This window comes from Trichosporon asahii, assembly GCF_000293215.1.
Source record: "Trichosporon asahii var. asahii CBS 2479 unplaced genomic scaffold scaffold00018, whole genome shotgun sequence".
Taxonomy (NCBI): domain Eukaryota; kingdom Fungi; phylum Basidiomycota; class Tremellomycetes; order Trichosporonales; family Trichosporonaceae; genus Trichosporon; species Trichosporon asahii.
The window spans coordinates 897,481-914,920 of NW_014040906.1; the positions used below are offsets into that span (position 1 = coordinate 897,481).

Sequence of the window (17,440 nt, forward strand, 5' to 3'; positions counted from 1 at the left end):
GATCAAGTGCTCACAGCAGCGCTGCATCCTCCCCGCGCCTCTCCCTCTCGCCAATCCACATCCGTCACATACCGAATCATCATTTCCCCGACCTTTCTCCAACGTCACCGATATTGTTGACATCCAGCTGAGCCAGCATACCCCGTGCCGTGTTCGCGTAACCGACCCCGACGCACACACCGTCGCATCAACAAACAATAGCCTTCGCGACCCCCGCCAGTCTCGCTAGACTCAAGTCGCGTGCCCCGTCCCCGGCCCCGATACTGACTTCCGTCTTTCACTGGAACGCCGAAGCAGCAGGGAACGCTCATGCGTCTGGTTCACCCGCCAAGCCGACTCTCACCACCACCAGGCTCCTCGATGCAAGAGGTGCCATACAACCAGACGTCTGCGCGCGAGAGCCCAACCGTCCCGCCATCCAGTGCCGCCGGTTCAAGTACGGGTACTCCCGCGAAAAGGAAGGGCGAGGACCGTGTGCCCAAGCGTGGTTACAGAGCATGTGTAAGTGTGACTGCTGCCGGCGAGGCTCGCGATGTTGTGGTCCGTGATGCTGCATTGGTGCTTGCGGCCACAATGTCTGCATCCGTTCATGCTAACATAACACAGGTCCATTGCCGCGCGAGGAAGGCCAAGTGTGATCTTGGCGACCCGAATGCGCCGTCCGAACCACCTTGCTCACGATGTCGGAGAGAGCAGAGAAATTGCATCTTCCTTCCCAGTGTGAGTTATCAAACGCCGGGCGGCGTTCGGCCGTTATCATGCCGGAGCTAACTGGTTCCGCAGAAAAGGAGAAGGAAGACTCTGAACGAGGATGAAGCCAAGCCCGAGGTGTACCCTGTTCATGGCGGGCGGCGAGAAGGCGGTGGCTCGTCATTTGCCAACCCGCTGAGCGCCCATCGCGGGCACTCCCAGGCGCCGGGTCACTTGAACGAGCGGACGCAGTCCTTCACTCAGCCGGCTCCTCCGTCGCACGCGTCAAGCTACGACTTTGGCCAGTCCAACCCAACAGACAGCAAGTTGTCGCCACTGTTCGATCCGCCGTCAACCAAGACCGTGTCTTCCCTTGGCTCCTCATCTACATTATCGCCCAACAACCCCGCCGGCCTGCGGCGAAAGCGCCATTCGGAACCTGACGCGACCCGGCGTATCGTAGTGGCCAGTTTCAATAATGAGACGGACGCCCTGGAGATCTTGGCGAACGCCGCAACCGACCCTGACGGTGACAGTGGCCCGGAAAAGTCTGAGCAGCGCGCAGACCGGGGCAAGCATGTGGCTTGGGCCGACGATGCAGCGCCACGGCCGTTGTCCGACTTTGTGTTGATCTCGCGCGGCATTCTCGATGAGCGGCAACTCGAGCAGCTCGTCGATCAGTTCTTCACGCATCGTCATGCAGTCCTCGTGAGTTAGCGACGTTGTCAGTGCTAACTCTCAGCCCATCGTGCAAACTGTCAGAATCCCCCGGAACAAGGCACAGCTCGTGGCGCTTGCGCACAGCGACCCGTTCCTCCTGTCCGTCATCGTGTGCGTGGCTTCACACCACCTGCTCGAGCCCGGAATGCGGCAAATTCATGAGCGGTCCTACGCCTTGATCCGGGAAACGCTCGCCGATTATGCGTGTTCCGGTTTCCAACCCTCGATCGGCTTTGTCGAGGGCGTGCTGATCCTTGCGGAGAACCTGCCCCGAGATCGGCTCGGCCCCATGGCGAGCGAGATGGCCGGACCGCAAGGCGAGGTGCAAGGGCTGCACGGCACCGAAAACCGCCGCGCGTGGGCGCTTGTCGGCACTGCAATACGGGCTGCTTACGGACTTGGCCTTGACCGCCTCGCCCTCGAGGACGGCGAGCGGGATGCGGATCTCGAACGAGCTCGCGGCGTCTGGACGTGGTGCTACCTCTACGACAGGACACTTGGTCTGCGTACGGGTCTCGCATTCTGGAGCCGAGGCCCGGCACTCTGCTTCCAGGGCTTCTCGGACATCTCGCAGACGGGCGAGGCTGCGGCACGGGAGAACTTTCCGTACATGCTGCTTGCATCTGCGGAGCAGCCGCCAGAGGACGCCTACGACAGCGCATCGATGATGCAGGCGACAATCGAGCTCACGCAAATCATGACGAACGCACACGAGGTGCTCTTCTCGACGCCGTCACGCACCTCGGCGCTCGTGGGCAAGGGCGAGTACTTCAAATTCCTGGACCACTTCCGGCGTGCCCTCGAGAGTTTCTGCATGGTGTGGAAGACGAAACGCTGGCGACTCGACAGCGTGCGCGAACTCGTGTGGTGCACGTATCACTTTGTGCGGCTGTACGTTGCCGCGTTCGCCTTCCAAGCACACGTGCAGCGCGCGCAGCAGCGGGCCGAGAAGGAGCGTGAGCGCGACCCGTACGGACCGAAGAGCGGCGCGATCTCCATCTTCCCTCGGGGCACGGCAACAAGCCCCGACGCAGTCTACATTTACGAGAGCATCGACGCGGCCCATGAGATCCTGCGCATCTGCCTGCGCCTCGGCGAGCTTCAGATTCTCGCCTTCCTCCCCTCAAGATACCTTATCAACTTTGCTTACAGCGGAACCTTTGCGCTTAAGGCGGCGTACTCGGGTGCGCTCGGCAACGAGGAGATTGAGAAGACCATCTCGCTCGTCGAACAGGCATGCGCTGCGCTCCTCTCGAGCAGCCAGGACAAGGAGCACCCCGCCGTGCGGTACGGGCAGATGCTGCGAATGTTGTCGAGCAAACTGTGCGAGCTCAATGATCAAAGCGTGAGTCACCTGACCGCAATTGCATTAGCTTAGTATCTCGAGAATGTCTGTAAGCTGACGACCAGGCTGTTCCGTCTCGCTTCCCATCACCCGAGCCCGCGGCGCAGGACCCGCACCCGCCTCCCGTACACGTGAACGCTGTACCTCAGTTCGGCGAGGGAGAGAATGGAGAGAACGCCATGTTCAACCTGAACAACATCAGCACGGGGCTGTTTGGAACACAGCTCGATGTCGGCGCCTTCAACCTGGACGGCTTTTGGGAAGACTTCACGCTGACCGACTCGGGTGGATTCCCATTCCGCTAGAGCTTGACGCTGGCCAGCTGCCGGTGGGAAACGGCGAACGAGATGATTCCAACGTGGAACACTATACGGTCCGCCAGCCGATGAGTTGTGTCGCCGTCGACAGCCGGCGCCAACGTGTGCAGTATCCAGCTAGACGCTAGCCTGGCCTAGCGGGCAGTTGGATATGCGTATCTGAAAGACCCCGAGAGGCACATGACAGTGGTGAGAATTTGTAGTGTATGATAAGCATGGAATGTAATTTTTAGACTTGAGTCGGGCAGCCGTGTCCAGCCGAGGTATGAATGCTGACTCGGCCGTGAGATGAGTGTGAGGCACAGCTTTGCAATCGGGCTTTGGTTCTGCGGGTGTTTCTGCGGGTGTTTCTGCGGGTGTTTCTGCGTATATCCTCGGCATCCGGGTGGCTGCCGCGGCGCCTTTCAAGGGGGTGAGTTCCGAGCGCGGACGCCAGGCACTGCAGAAGAGGAAGAAGTACGAGAGGGCATGCGGCCCCGGAATCCACGACGACCCCATGCAGCTCCATGCGGGGGTCTCTGCGACCCAGCAAACAGCGACCAGCCAACGACCAGATGACGCAGAGACAACAGACGCCCAAGCCGGAAGTATCAGGATGTCTGAATACAGCGTGCCTTGACGGTGTATTAGTGGCGCTCTGAGTGGCTTTCAGCAACTGTATTGACCAGGATGGCATGTCAATACCATCTCTGCGTTTGTCTCGAGCAGTGAATTGTACGTGGTCGTCTGAGCAATGGACGGCGTGCGGGGCTCTGCGATCACCGCAATGGACACAGGCTGGGAAACAGATGGCAGGCTTGAAGAGGCATGAAGTGGGCCGTGGGAACTCACCAGGAGCAGTACGATGCAGGCGAGGGAGTGGGCAGAACGGCATGAGGCGCAGCCAAGAAACGTGCCGCAAGCCACGTTCATGAGCTCATCAGCGTGGTCGTCGGCGTGGGCTCGTATCGCTGCTCGCTATCTGAAGCATTGATTGAAGAGAGAAGAAGGGGGGCTGCCGTGATGCCGTCGATCGGCTTCGTAAAGCATACGCACATGCGGACATGCGGCTGAAGAGCGCGTTCCGACGCGTCCTTGGACAGCGCACATGAGCATGTGCGTACGACCGCACAAACATGGCCTGGCATGGTGCGTGCACTAATGCCCTATTCCTGCCCGCAATGGTCTTATGCAGTGTCTAGCACGATACCAACAGAGTCCTGCGGATGGTGCCTAGCCAATATCCTTAATCCAAACAACCTTTTCCGGGACCCACTCCTGCGTTCCTCTGTCTGTGCGATGGAAGTAGGGTGCCGCAAGACCTCTGTCGACGCTGTGACTTAACGCTCTGTCATAGCTGTGTCCCTCGTTCTTTCATCCGAAGACGAAAAGCCCGAGCAACGCACCCCTCGAAGCTCATGAGCTCATGATTGTACAGGGTGACAGAGGAAGAGTGACAGAAGGCAGACGAAGACCCCGGCGAATGGCTGACAGCAGCACACAGGGTCCGGCTCAAAGCCGTAAGGAGGCCCCACATGAGCCCCCGCCTGACTGTCCCTCGTTCAGCTGTCCGGCAGTTTCTCTGTACTAATCTTGGAACTGCTCCCCATCCAGCTCTGCTCTTCCAGGCAAAAGCAGCTCTGCAGCGATCAGGACACCGGCCAGCCCTCTTGTGCCTGTCTTCCGGCCCCTGGCCCCTCAGCCCTCGGCCTCCCTCCGCCTCCTCCGCGTCCTCCGCCCACCTCGCTGCCATTCAGACACTCCTTGCTCAATTGACCGCGCTAGCCTTTCTCGTAGCACCACCCTACAGGCTTCCGGAGCCGTTCCGGGGCCTTCTGGCCGTACGTTGGCGCAGGTTCGCGGTGTCGGCTCGCTGCCTAGCGCCTGCAGACTTACGGACCGTGCGATCCGCAGGCTGGCTACACGGCTCCAGGATCCGCAGCACTCCGGCACTTTCGAGGCTTGTCGACCCACCGTGTCATCCAGGAACCACCATGAGGTTCACTCTCTTTTCCAGTCGCTCTCGGAGCATGTGCAAAAGGGTGTCAATTCAGGCCCTAGCTCACCTTCCTGTCCTCTGCTCGGGCAGCTGGATGCCCGCGCGCAAGGCATGTGCTCTCGTTCACCGCACGCAGGCATCAATAGCACAGACGGAAGCTTTCCGACTGCCAAGGATGCTCAGAGGAAGGACGACGCGAAGGAGATCAGGAGTGAAAGCGCGCACTCAACATCAGGGGCGATTCATCCGGACATGCCAGACCGCCTGACCGCCTGATCGTCCGCCTGCCTTCAGTTGTATCCTGTCCGGCTCGCCAGGATAACAGCGGCACACCCTGCTCTCCCTGTGCGCTCATCCTGACCCACGACCAACGCAGGACGTCTGTCCACCCACGCGCGCATGCGCTGTGCACACGCACCGCCCAATGGACACTGTGACCCTCTTACCCCGCCGTCCCCCGCGTCTCTTGCCCCGGGCATCCCTCCGGTCGGCCTCCGGGGCCAGCATACGGCTCATCTGCGGCTGGCCAGTGGGCTATCAGAAGGCCCAGCAATGCAGGAATAGTCATGACACAGGGACAGAGGCGGAATGGCTGCTAGCGCAGGCGCACGCCGGCCATTAGGCGACACAGACGACGACCTTGAGCTCACGCGCTTGCGCCTTGCGCTCGCTCGGGTCCCTTGCCTGCCTTTTGCTCTTCTGGTTCTTCTCGAACGCCGCTAAAGCGGCAGAGGAAGAAGCGCCGGAGTACCCAGATAGGCAGCAGGGGAGAACCCCGCAAGGCAGAAGACGAGAACCTGCGCTAGTTGTCGTGCCAAAGGAATGGGATATATATACAGTCTCGACTGCGCGCTAAGAGAAACTCTCCATCTCCCCTGCTTATCAGCTGCACACTAAAGCTCTCTCGCTCAGTTATCTCTCACCCCGCCGCTCCTTCACCAAACAAACACAATGCGCTTCTCCGTCGCTCTCGCTACCCTCGCCTTCGCTGTCAGCGTCAAGGCCCAGGCTGTTGAGTGAGTTTCACCGGTCACCGCGCATGAGAGCCACACTGACCTTCCTCAGCCCCAACCAGATCGACACCTGTATCCGTGACTGCTCGATCGAGGCTTCCAAGAAGGTCGGCTGTATCTCGCCCCTGCACCTTTCGTGTATCTGCCCGAACGGCCAGTCGAACGCCCAGTTCCAGGGTGCTGCCGTCGGCTGTCTGCTGAAGAACGGGTGCAACCTCTCGAACGCGCTCGCGACCAACTCGAACCTCTGCAAGTACGGTGTCGACTGCGTTGCGCCGTACAAGAACTGCGAGACGAGCTCTGGCGAGACCATCTGTATCGACCCCTCGATCCAGACCTGCGCCTCGGGCTCGGTCATCAACCTCCAGCGCCGTGCCCTCGCCGTCGCCAACGCCGGCTGCACCCCTGGCCAGGAGGCGTGCCGTGTCTTCGGCGGCGGCCTCTTCGCCTACGAGTGCATCGACACTCAGAGCAACATTGAGTCCTGCGGCGGCTGCCCCATGGACGGCGGACAGGACTGCACCTCCATCTTCGGCGCCACCTCGGTCGAGTGCAAGCAGGGCAAGTGCATCGTCTCCGAGTGCGAGAAGGGTCTCGCCCTCGTCTCTGGCCGCTGCAAGTAAGCACCACGACGTCGTCTATTAAGCGTACCCCTCTTTCATCACTGTAATCAGCTCTTAATAAATGTGCTCGGCGCACGGTTAAGCATCGCCGGCACTAGTATATACATACTTCATGGACATTCGGGCTCCCTCACTAGGTCATGTAGCAGCCATGCATCAGTATTAAACGTTAGGACTGTGAGTCGTCGGTCGGTCAGGCTGTGCGCAATGGATGAGAGATGGAGATGTTTGATGCACGGAGCGCGACTGATCTCCCATTTACTTCAAGAGTCACCGCAGATGAGAAGGCCGCTTGTGCGAGGGGCGGTGCAAGACTTGGCTCACAGGTCTGGCCAGCCGAGGATAGCACAAAGGACCTCGGAAAACGCCGACGAACCAATAACAGCCTCGACAAGATTGATTTTTAGTTGTGGGAGCGTGCACCGCTTTGGAAGGTGTATCGCCTTTTGTTCGTTCCTTATCGATGGATTTGTCCGATATGGTGGAAGGTCGTGCGAACGCTAGAAGACCGAGCGAGAGTGGTGGTGCGACTACTTTCTTAGCGGGTGAAACGCTGCGCAGTGATACGAGAGTTTTGTGTCTTCTGTGCGCAGAACATGTCAGGGAGTCATGACGTCGTTGAGAGTTCAACGCCATGCACACCGCTTTCGACGACTGCTTGCAGACACTCACGCGTTGCCCCGCCGGAACCAGTCTTGGCGCACGTACCTGGATCAGCCTCTGCTAACCACCACAACACTACCCTCGTCATAAAAATCATTTGCCAGACCGAGTCTACCACCACTCCATCTCTTGCCACCACAACCACCATGGTCGACGCCGGCATCTACCCAGGTTACCCCCCGGAGCCAGATCTCCGCCCCATCCACTACCACCCCACCGTCCCCGCTCCTCACAGCAGCCTGAGCTACACCAGCTACTCGATTCCTCCCCCCGCCCGACCCCCGTCCAGACCACCCATGCCGAGCATGACCATGCCACCAATTCACGCTAACGGCCAAGGCAGCGGTAACGCACGCAACCTGCCTCCCATACCGGTCACTTCGCCGCATGTCCCGACACCTACTCCTCCTCGTCCGTCACTCTCACATCCTCCACCTACTCTCGCCGTCACTCCGCCGACACCTGCACCTCCACCAGTGACAGCACCTTACCGGCAACCTTCAGGCGATACGAATATAACGGCCGCTCACTACGGTAGTCCTCCCACTGACGCACCTATACTCAATAATCGGTTCACCACGGTGGAGCCGACCTCGATCCTTCAGAACGGACACGCCCAGCAGCCAGTGTCTCAGCGCCCGCAACCGCACCTACCTCGAGCTGCATACCAGCAACCGCATCAGCCGCCATCTCAGCCGGCCTCGCAGGTGTCAGTGCAGCTGCCGCCAATCTCGCAGACCCCGCCACAGCAGGTGACACCTCCGCCGCAGCACTCGGCCCACGTCCCGCAGCCTCCACCGGCGCCCTCGACCCAGGTGTCCTTCTCCGAGTCGACGACAACGACCGATCCGCCCCGTTCCTCGCTCAGCATCTCGACTCCCGCCGACTCGCCCGCCATCACGGAGCCGAAAGCCTCTGCGCCCGGCGTCGTCGCCAAGCCGTGGGTCCATGACTCGTCGCGGGTCTACTTCCTGCCACCGGCAACGAACGGCTCCCAGCCGCCGGCACTGCACCTGATCCACGACTCGCTCGAGGCGGTCAAGGACTATCGCGAATTCGTGGACACGGTCGGCCGGCTAGAGTACGAGTTTGGCAAGTCGCTCGCAGCCGCGATCAAGAAGTTTGATGCCAAGCTCGACAATGTCTCCACTCCGCCGCCGGGAGGCAAGAAGCCACCGGCGCCGACGCTCATTGCCGCGATGCGCAACCACCTCGAGCAGCTCAACACCCAGGCATCGCTGCACCAGAAGCGTCCCGGCGCGCTCGGCAGCCAGCTCGTTGCCCCGCTGCAGAACCTTGAGAAGCGAGGTGGAGAGTCTGCCCGCCGCCTCGCTGCTTGGGGTAAGGACGTCCGCTCGCGCTGGGAGACGGGCCGCGAGCGCGTCGAGTCGGCGCGGGCCAAGTACCACACGGCAGTCCGCGAGGATGAGACGGCGCAGCAGAAACTCCGCGCTTGCCCGCCGCCCAGCGAGGGGACGAAGGAGAGCGACTGGGTCAAGATTGAGCGCGCCGCCGCTGATGCCGAGGCGAACCGCGCCGAGCGCAAGCGGGCCTACCTCGTTGCCCTTGCTGGCGAGGGCGACGACGGTGGCGGCCGCTGGGACCGTTCCGAGGGCGGCGGGCCCGAAGGCTGGGGCGAGGAAGCCCGACAGCTGTACGGGCACGTGGAGCAGAGCATGCTCGAGCTGCTGCGGCACCACGCGCACGAGGACCTGACGCACATCGAGATGCTGCTGACGGTGCTGAAGCGCGCCGAGACGTGCTACGACACTGTATCCATCGCCTCGGATCAGAATGCCTTCCTCGAGTGGAACGACACGGGCAAGCCAACCGAGCACATCCCTCCCGGAGGCGTGCACAGCAGCCTGCGCAGCCCCGCCTTTGTTCCTCCTCCAAGCAACAAGAACGAGGAACCGACGCTGGGCACAGAGAAGCGCGCCGATAGAAACTGGCTGGTGAACCGGTGGCTGTACTGCAACCAGCAGCTGATGGACGTCGAGGGCGATCCGGAAATCAGCAAGGGCCCGCTTGACTCGAGACGTGAGTTAGGTGACTTTCATCGTAACTGACAAACAGGGAAACAGCTGGCGACCATCCGCAAAGAGTGCGCACGATATGCGTCGAACCGCGGGCTCGGCGACGCAGACGAGGCGTGGGAGCGGCGTATGGCGCTTCTGCGCGAGATCGGTGTTGAGGAGCGCAAGGCCGCTGTCCTGCACGCCGAAATGCGCTGCCTCGAGTCTGTCCTTGGACGTGAGTTTCCAAACTTCGCGCTTTGCAAACTGACAATTCAGCCTCCCCTGCACCCGAGTTAGGCCACGACTTCAAGGAGCGCCAATTCGCGGCCCCACAGCCGTGCGACGTGTGCGGGCAAGCTGTCTGGTCGCCCCTGAAAGCCGAACTCTCGTGCCGTCTTTGCACGATTGCGCTACACACGAAATGCGCCCTGTTCGTCGACCCAGAGTGTACGGGCTTAAAGTCGACCAGGCGCCGTACCTTCCAGCCGCACGGCAGCCGTATCCGGCGCTCGATCACTAGCGGTGCATTCAAGCTGCGCCGACATAGCGCCGAGGCGTCGCACGGCGCGCCGCAGGTCATGAAGTCGACCCGACCGGCGCTCGAGCCACTGAGGGACGATGAAGTGATGGTGTCGCCGTTCATCGCCGTTCCCGCGTCCGAGGAGCCCGCTGTCCGCGAAGCCTTATCCGCTCCCGAGGAGCCACCCCGTGTGACGATCGCTAGAGTCCGATTCGACTACGCGGGCGAGTCTGACGCGGACCTGCGCGTGCTCGAGGGCGAGGTCGTGCGCATAATAGAGCCCGACCTCGACGGCAGCGGGTGGGTAAAAGCTCGGCGCGGAGTGGAGAAGGGAGCCGAGGGCTTAGTGCCGGTAGCCTACGTCGGTGTCGCGGGCCAGAGCACGCCGCCACTCGACGGCGGGTCCGGCCGCTTCGTGCATGCCCTGTTTGACTTCCCGCCCGCATCGCACCATCCCGGTCCAGGCGAGGTGAGGGTGCAGCAGCACCAGATCTACGAACTCAGTCAGGAGGGCATGGCCTTTGACCAGCTCTGGGCCGAGATTCTCGTGCCCCATCCAGCGGCGGGGACGAGGATCAAGGGCGTCGTGCCCAAGAGCTACGTGCAGGCCATCTAGGCGCGAGCGAGCGAAGCGAGCGCCGCTGGCCCCCTCCTGTCTACCCCGTTTCTGAGCGAGCGTCTCGGCGTGAGCGTCAGGCTGACGTGACGGAAGTGTAATGCCGTGACGCTGGCCGTCACAACGACCCACCTAACGCGACACCCAATTACCACAACAACATAGACTAGATCCCTGTAATAATACCAAGTTCACGTGTGTATGTAACTTGTTCTTTTTTGCTTGCACAACGCTGTTCGACGTCACTGCTCGATCGATTCGGTGATCTGGGTTCAGGAAGAATGATACATATCTGACGCTGACGCGGCTCGTCGGATCCGTGATATCGTGGGAACGTATCGGGATTCCGCAGTCGCTCTTGGCATTTACTGCGCTGCTCGGCAAGCGCAGTCCAGCATAGAGCAGCGCAGTTCTGCTTCGCAGTCGAACAAAGGCAACTATGGCCCATGTCACGTGACACTGTTTGCGCCCGAGACACTATCTAATCTATCCGCGCATGCTACAGGCTACATCCGGCCTATCCCACCAGATCATCCACTTCCCATCCCGACTTTCTTCGTGCTCCTACTTCTTCTCTCGACTTTCAGAAGGAGACAAAAGAGAAGCGCTATCGCGCTATTTACTGACCACTGACAGGATCGAACTGCCGACCTCCGCATGGACTAATCAGCAAGACTGCTTATTAGTACGATGCTCTAACCAGCTGAGCTAAGCGGCCGAGGACGAAGACCATCGACGATGGTGGGAGCTGGCCGGCGGGGGGGGGGCGGGGCGAGCTTGGCGAGCGGAGCGAGCGCTGTACCTCCTTGAGTTGTGTAGACGGTAGGGCTTGGAGTGCATCGTCTGGTTGAGTGTAGAAGTAGCTTGAGGCGTATGTTCCGACAAGGGACGGAAGGGGTTCTATTTCAGCGATGTTTCGCATCGCGCACTAAGCGCGAGGCTGCACCAATGCGGGAGGTACGGAGCTCGAGACCTCGGGACATCGGATGCCAAGAATGTCGGAGCACAGTGGGTACGAAACGGGGTGCGAGGAGGATGGTCCGAGCCGCTTTATTCGGAGGAGCATTTATTAAGCGACTGTGAGATAGGTTTTAGGAGTCGTATAAGATGAGACGAGGAGCCAGCATGTGTGACCCCATGCCCAGCAGACTGAGGCGAGGCTGGGCCTCGTAAGTCCGTGAGTGTTCATCGAACTGCTGCTCGACAAGGAGGGGGGCAGCTCCTGCATCCGCTGAGCGTCTTGGGGGGTCAGCATTGGCATTGCTTCTCCATAAGTCGAAACCGTCCATGGGCCCGTCAGACCCGAAATTAGCTCGTTTGTGGCTCGTCAAAGCCGCTCTAACTGGCACTGGGTAGTCGCACAGATCAACTTGGTCCACAAGACCGTTAGACCACGGACTACCCTCCCTCCACAAGCGGCCCACGCCCTCGGCCCCTCTCCGCCCTCGGCACCCTCGGCGCCACATCACCTCCCTCGCCGCCACCAGCCACCGCCTCGGTCCTGACCCCACTCCAACCCTCCAGACCTAGGAGCACCACAACTCGTCCGCAACGAATCTCCGCACTTCGAACTCTTCCCGAGGCTGCGATTGGGAGAGTGAGTAAGGTGAGTGGCAGCGGTGTGATTTGGTGGGTAAACGGAGTCACGCCGGCCCGTTTTGAATGCGGGCCCGTGTCAACGACGGCTTTGGCCATATTGTAACAAGCGAGGGCGTCGTTATCGCCTGGAAGAGCCAAGAGTCCAAGCTGCCACGGTGAAGCCGTCACGATCGGTAGCTGCTGGTTACTGCTGCTTTCCGTTAGAACTGGGCCACAGTCTGCGCCAGACCGGCGTCTGGAGCAGAACAGCCTTCTGTAAGCACGGCGCGCGCGCCGCATTGTCGAGAACCTGTCCTCACCTATGGTCCCACAACAACTTTGACCAGTAGTTTTCCAGCCATTCTCGGGGAGTCACCCCGCCGCCGGCGTGGGCTGAAACGATGCCCGAGCGCAGCCTCGTGCCTCGCAGCCCAACCCATGGCAAACCCTCCTCGCACATGTCCAGCGGGTGTACGAGCGGGTGTCCCGTCAGCACAGACCACACTCCGCTTCCGAGCGAGCGAGCTCTTCGTTGCCGCTAAATATTCTCGGATTCCGAATCGCTTCAGCTTGGGCCACCAGCACCGAACAATGGCTAACGAGATGTTCTGCCCGACAAGTCCAGGTATGGCGAGACAGGCGCTGACATGCGCCGACACCTGTGGCTTTACCACTGTGATGGAGTTAATGCTCACGTCAGCCGGGTCCATGAGTTTGGGTCAGTGGATGTGCCTCTGCGTCAAGCAATGCGACATCTGCACTGCGCTGAGCGGTGCTCGATGTCGCCTTGGTTGCCGCAGACGCCGCCTGGTGTCCGTTCTCGTGATCATAGCGTCCGAATTATGTTACAACACCATAGACCATTAAATCGCTGCCTAATGCTCCATCTCCGTCATGATACCCGGCCTGACTCCGAGACCCATAGACGCATCAATGACCGCTCCGTTCATAACCGTGCTCGCGCTTCCAGCGAGGAAATTGACGATGGCCGCAATCTCCCCGGGCTCAATCAGGCGTCCCTTCGGCAAAGCCTTCAGGAAGTCCGTCCTCTGCTGCTCGCTCATGGGGTTGAGCGTCGATTGGCGGAACATCTCCGTGTTCGTGGCTCCAGGACAGACGGCGAACACGTCGACGGCTTTGTGGCAGCACTCGGCGCCGAGCTGGCGCGTCAGGAAGGCAACGGCAGCCTTAGACATGCCGTCACTCAGCCTGAAGCCGGGGAAGATGGCGATACCTCCCCCAACACTGCTGATGTTGATGAGTTTCCTTGGAAAGTCGCCGGAGTGCGGGAGGGTGAGGAAGTGCTGGCACGCCTTCAGCGTTCCATCGGCGTTGATGGCGAGCATTGCTGCATCCTGGGCTGCCACGCTGTCCGTCCACGCAGCCACTGTAGCTGAGCCAACGGCAGCATTGTTCACGAGGATGTCCAGGCGACCATCCTCCTCTAGCGCCGAGTCGAGGCATGCTTGGATGGAGTCTGCGCTCCGCAGGTCGAGCGGGTGGAAGGTCAGGCTGGCCGGCGAGCCGAACGTCTCATGAAGCTTCTGGGCGTCCTCGACGCCGGGAACGAAGGTCGTAGCGACCTTTGCGCCTCGCTGGAGAAAGAGCGACACGATCGCCCGGCCGATACCGCCGCTTCCGCCGGTGACGAGCGCGACGCGCCCAGTCAGATCGAGTGGGTTGGCCAGGGCGTCCACTGCAAGCATGGGAGCGGAGGTGGAGGCGACTAAACTTCTCGATGCAGATAAAAGGACTGTGGGACGAGACGTCTCTTGTGCTATTCTCGTTCGGCCTGTCTGCAGACGGAGGAGGCCTGTGCTGAACCTTACTCGGTGACCTGTGGTGAGGCGTCTTCTGCGTCGAGAATCGGAGAAACTGTGATGCGTTCGGCGATGTCCTGATCCTGACGTCCTTTGTACGGAAGCTCGATCGACCAAGTTGTGTGTGAGGCTATGTCGTTATCTTCGACCGAGGAACGTCTGAGCACTTTAAGCAGCTGCGGGGCTGCGTCGGAACAGCTCTGGGTGTCCAATCGCGCACCTGGTTGTCGAGTGCTGCGCCGGAGAGCCAATCGGCTTATGCTGCGGAGGTGGGTAATGCGGGGATGCAGAGGGTATGAACAGGGGTATGCAAGGGGATGCGGGGGTGGAGATGTCGCACTGGATGTGGAGTTGAAAGCGATGGTCCAAGCAACATTGTGGTGGGCCGCTCGCCCCGCGGAAATTCCTGGCTGATATCAGCAATCCTGAATGCCGCCGGAAGCCGGATTGGCCGGGTTCGCCGGAATCGCCTGATCCGGCCACGTTCCAGGCGGCCACCTGTGCGCCTGCATTTTGGGACGCGTACGACGCCCGCGACGCCAGATATACGCCTCATATACGCCAGGTGGGCAGATGACTGGGCGTCTGGGGCTCGGCGGCGGCGCATCCTGAGCCCGCGGGCGCCTTTGTATTTCTGATGATTTGCTGTCGTCTGCACAATGCAGGCCGAGACAGCCAAAGACCCGGTGACATTGCCAAATTCCATGCATCAACCCCCTAGCGTACACTGTCGGCTTCCCCCGCAGGTGTCTGTTGTGCATCGTCTGTGGTGGGTCGCCCAAGCTCGGTTGCCTAGTCGCTGGTCACCTGAAGGGAGGCGTCTTGCCCCCGCACAGGCACGCAGGCGTGAGGGGGCTTGCCGCGGGCAAGTGACTGGAGTTTGCCCTGCTGACCACCTGCCCAACCAAAATTAACTTCATCGGTTTTGCCACGGAACTGGGGAACAGGTGACCCCTGGGTCCCGCTGACACGGCACTCTCTGCCTGTCGCTTACTGCTGACCTCGCCAAGGAGCTACCACGGCATTCCCATTCTACCGCCCCTGGTACGTATCTCTTCTCACTGGCATCCTTTCGCTGCGGAGACGGCGCTTGCGTTTGGCCTTATTCTGCAGAAGGACCAGCCCAGGGCTTATGTTACTTCGGACCCTGGCATAGCCAGGGCAGCTGCTCGCAGGCAGGCTATAGTGATTCGTTTCGAGCGGCAACTGCCCGCCCCTGGCCATCAGGCCTCCAGGCCGCACACGACTCATTATTACAGTCCTGACCGCCGCCGCCCTGAGCCGACGGTGCCAGAGTGGAGACACCGGGGACCAAAGGTGGAGGAGAGCGTCGTTGCGCGGGATGTCCGGCTGAGCCGACGAGTAGCAGGATTGGACGAGAAAAAGACTTTATAAGTGCTCGACGGGGCGAGTCGGGGCTTCATCTCGCCCAACCTTGGGACCCCACACATCTTTCTCCCAATCCCATCTCGAACCGCACTTAACGCCCGCACTAGTGCTTTGAGAGCTCGAGTGACCCGACACTAGACCCAAATAGATCTCTCTCACTCAACACACTTGATCTTCCGAAACCGACGACGACCACCATGTCGGACAAGTACGCGCGCGAGGCGTCCATCGAGAAGTACGATGGGTACACACCAAACGGCGATGTCGTCGACGATATTGACATCGAGAAGGGCAACACGCACCTGCCGGCGTATGTCACCCAGCCGAACGGCCAGCTCAGCAAGGACGACACCATCACCAAGGTCCTCGAGGTGAACGGCTTCCACAGGCACAAGGAGAAGACGGCGCCAGGACAGACCGACGCCGACCGCGTCGAGTACATCTCTGAGGTCACCGCCCACGGAGAGAAGAAGTTCCACAAGCTCACCTGGTTCCAGCTTGTCATCGTTCTTGTCATCACGGCGGTTGCGCTCGGTACGCTTTCCATGCCTCTGTGAGTTTCCCCAATTTTTCGGTGATCGTTTGCGATTCTGACGGCGCAGCGTCTTCGCCTCTCTTGGAATGGTCGGAGGTACAATCTTGACTGTCGGAATGGGCTGCATGGCTGTGTACACCTCCTTCGTGATTGGGCAGGTCAAGCTTCGATACCCGCAGGTGCACCACTACAGCGATGTCGGCCGCCTGCTGCTGCCTGGTACTGCTGGTGTCATCCTCTCGCGATGCCTCGAGGTCATCTTCGTCTTCTTCATCATCCTCGGTATCGGCTCGCACTTCCTCACGGGCAAGATGGCTTTCCAGACGATCGTCGACGACACCACCATCTGCGCGCTCGTCTGGAGTGTTGTCACCCTCGTCCTCCTCTTCCTCTGCGCTCTTCCGCCGTCGTTCGCCGAGATGTCTGTTCTTGGCTACGTCGACTTCATCTCGATCATGAGTGCTGTCTTCGTGACTCTCATCGCCGCGGGTATCGACGCCCACAGCAAGGGCTGGAACACTGGTTGGACGGCCGGCGCGGGCAATGTCACATTCGTCCAGGGCATGCTCGCCGCGTGCAACGTCCTCTTCGCCTATGCCTTCTCGATTGGACAGTTCACGTACATGGAGGAGATGGCTCGCCCCGAGGACTTCCCCAAGGCCGTCGGCGTGCTCGGTATTGTCATGATTACCATCTACACCTGTGTCGGTGCTCTCGGCTACGCCTTCATCGGCCCTGGCGTCAAGGGCCCTGCTCTCCTGAGCGCTGGTCACACGATCTCGCGCGTCGCTTTCGGTCTTGCCCTTCCCGTTATCTTCATCTCGGGTGCTATCCTTGTCACGACCGATGGCCGCTTCATCATGGACAAGCTCTTCAAGAACAACATCGTTCGCTACGTCAACACTGCACGAGGATGGGCTGTCTGGATTTGCGTCGTCCTCGGCCTCGTCCTCTGCTCGTGGATCATCGCCGAGGTCATCCCAGTCTTCAGCCCGCTTCTCGGTATCACTGCGGCCCTGTTCAACTCGGCGTTTACCCTCTACCTCCCTGGCATCATGTGGTTCAAGCTCATCAAGGAGGGAGGATGCTTCAGCAGCCCTAAGAACATTGCCCTCACCATCGTCAACGCCATCATCATCGCCGTCGGCCTCACCATCCTCGGCGCGGGCACATACGCGTCCGTCAAGGACATTGTCGACAGCTACGCCGGCAAGAGCGTCGGCAAGCCCTTCTCGTGCAAGGCTTAAGCTCTCTTTCTCACCCCCTCTTCCCGTTCGTTTAATTTGGGTCAACAGGTTCTCCAGTCTCAATCAATCAAGTTCATGGTTCCAACGGGTATCACTGCATATCATCGGTTCATCAAGTAAAGTAACGTAGTCAAAGCAAGTTAAAAGTAGTAGAAACGTAATCCTTAGGATAAAGTAGTGACATTCAGAAGCCAGATCAAGCGGCTTCCCGCAAATCCAAGTGTAACAATGCATCTAGGGCATTATGCGATTTTCCATCTCCTCGTTGCTCTTGCGGACATCTCATTCGCAGCTAGTCGTCGCTCTCCGCTTCACTCGCACCGGACTGTCACCAGCGACGCTCGATACGGTTACAGTCGCGGCGACTG

General features: G+C 60.2%; 6 protein-coding genes and 1 non-coding gene across 7 annotated transcripts; 5 read left to right on the forward strand and 2 right to left on the reverse strand.

Annotated features, from left to right (window-relative positions):
- Positions 1 to 360: 360 nt before the first annotated feature.
- A1Q1_08255 (uncharacterized protein) lies at positions 361 to 3,060 on the forward strand (the record flags this gene model as incomplete). The annotated part of the gene is made up of 5 exons (XM_014326402.1): positions 361 to 558; positions 607 to 720; positions 784 to 1,398; positions 1,469 to 2,755; positions 2,821 to 3,060. The coding sequence occupies 5 exons, from the start codon at positions 361 to 363 to the stop codon at positions 3,058 to 3,060; spliced, it is 2,454 nt and encodes an 817-aa protein (XP_014181877.1).
- A 1,526-nt stretch (positions 3,061 to 4,586) lies between these two features.
- A1Q1_08256 (uncharacterized protein) lies at positions 4,587 to 5,326 on the forward strand (the record flags this gene model as incomplete). The annotated part of the gene is made up of 2 exons (XM_014326403.1): positions 4,587 to 4,892; positions 4,985 to 5,326. 2 exons carry the CDS (start codon positions 4,587 to 4,589, stop codon positions 5,324 to 5,326), a joined length of 648 nt encoding a protein of 215 aa, XP_014181878.1.
- A 675-nt stretch (positions 5,327 to 6,001) lies between these two features.
- On the forward strand, positions 6,002 to 6,686 carry A1Q1_08257 (Protein priA; the record flags this gene model as incomplete). Its single annotated transcript, XM_014326404.1, has 2 exons — positions 6,002 to 6,066; positions 6,116 to 6,686. 2 exons carry the CDS (start codon positions 6,002 to 6,004, stop codon positions 6,684 to 6,686), a joined length of 636 nt encoding a protein of 211 aa, XP_014181879.1.
- Positions 6,687 to 7,495: 809 nt separating this feature from the next.
- Positions 7,496 to 10,503, forward strand: A1Q1_08258 (uncharacterized protein; the record flags this gene model as incomplete). Its single annotated transcript, XM_014326405.1, has 3 exons — positions 7,496 to 9,389; positions 9,453 to 9,602; positions 9,644 to 10,503. 3 exons carry the CDS (start codon positions 7,496 to 7,498, stop codon positions 10,501 to 10,503), a joined length of 2,904 nt encoding a protein of 967 aa, XP_014181880.1.
- A 623-nt stretch (positions 10,504 to 11,126) lies between these two features.
- Positions 11,127 to 11,221, reverse strand: A1Q1_t221. The gene has a single exon. It is a non-coding gene; the product is annotated as a tRNA-Ile (tRNA).
- Positions 11,222 to 12,956: 1,735 nt separating this feature from the next.
- On the reverse strand, positions 12,957 to 13,787 carry A1Q1_08259 (dehydrogenase/reductase oxidoreductase protein; the record flags this gene model as incomplete). The annotated part of the gene is made up of 1 exon (XM_014326406.1): positions 12,957 to 13,787. The coding sequence occupies one exon, from the start codon at positions 13,785 to 13,787 to the stop codon at positions 12,957 to 12,959; it is 831 nt and encodes a 276-aa protein (XP_014181881.1).
- Positions 13,788 to 15,487: 1,700 nt separating this feature from the next.
- A1Q1_08260 (N amino acid transport system protein) lies at positions 15,488 to 17,072 on the forward strand (the record flags this gene model as incomplete). Its single annotated transcript, XM_014326407.1, has 2 exons — positions 15,488 to 15,843; positions 15,893 to 17,072. 2 exons carry the CDS (start codon positions 15,488 to 15,490, stop codon positions 17,070 to 17,072), a joined length of 1,536 nt encoding a protein of 511 aa, XP_014181882.1.
- Positions 17,073 to 17,440: the final 368 nt, after the last annotated feature.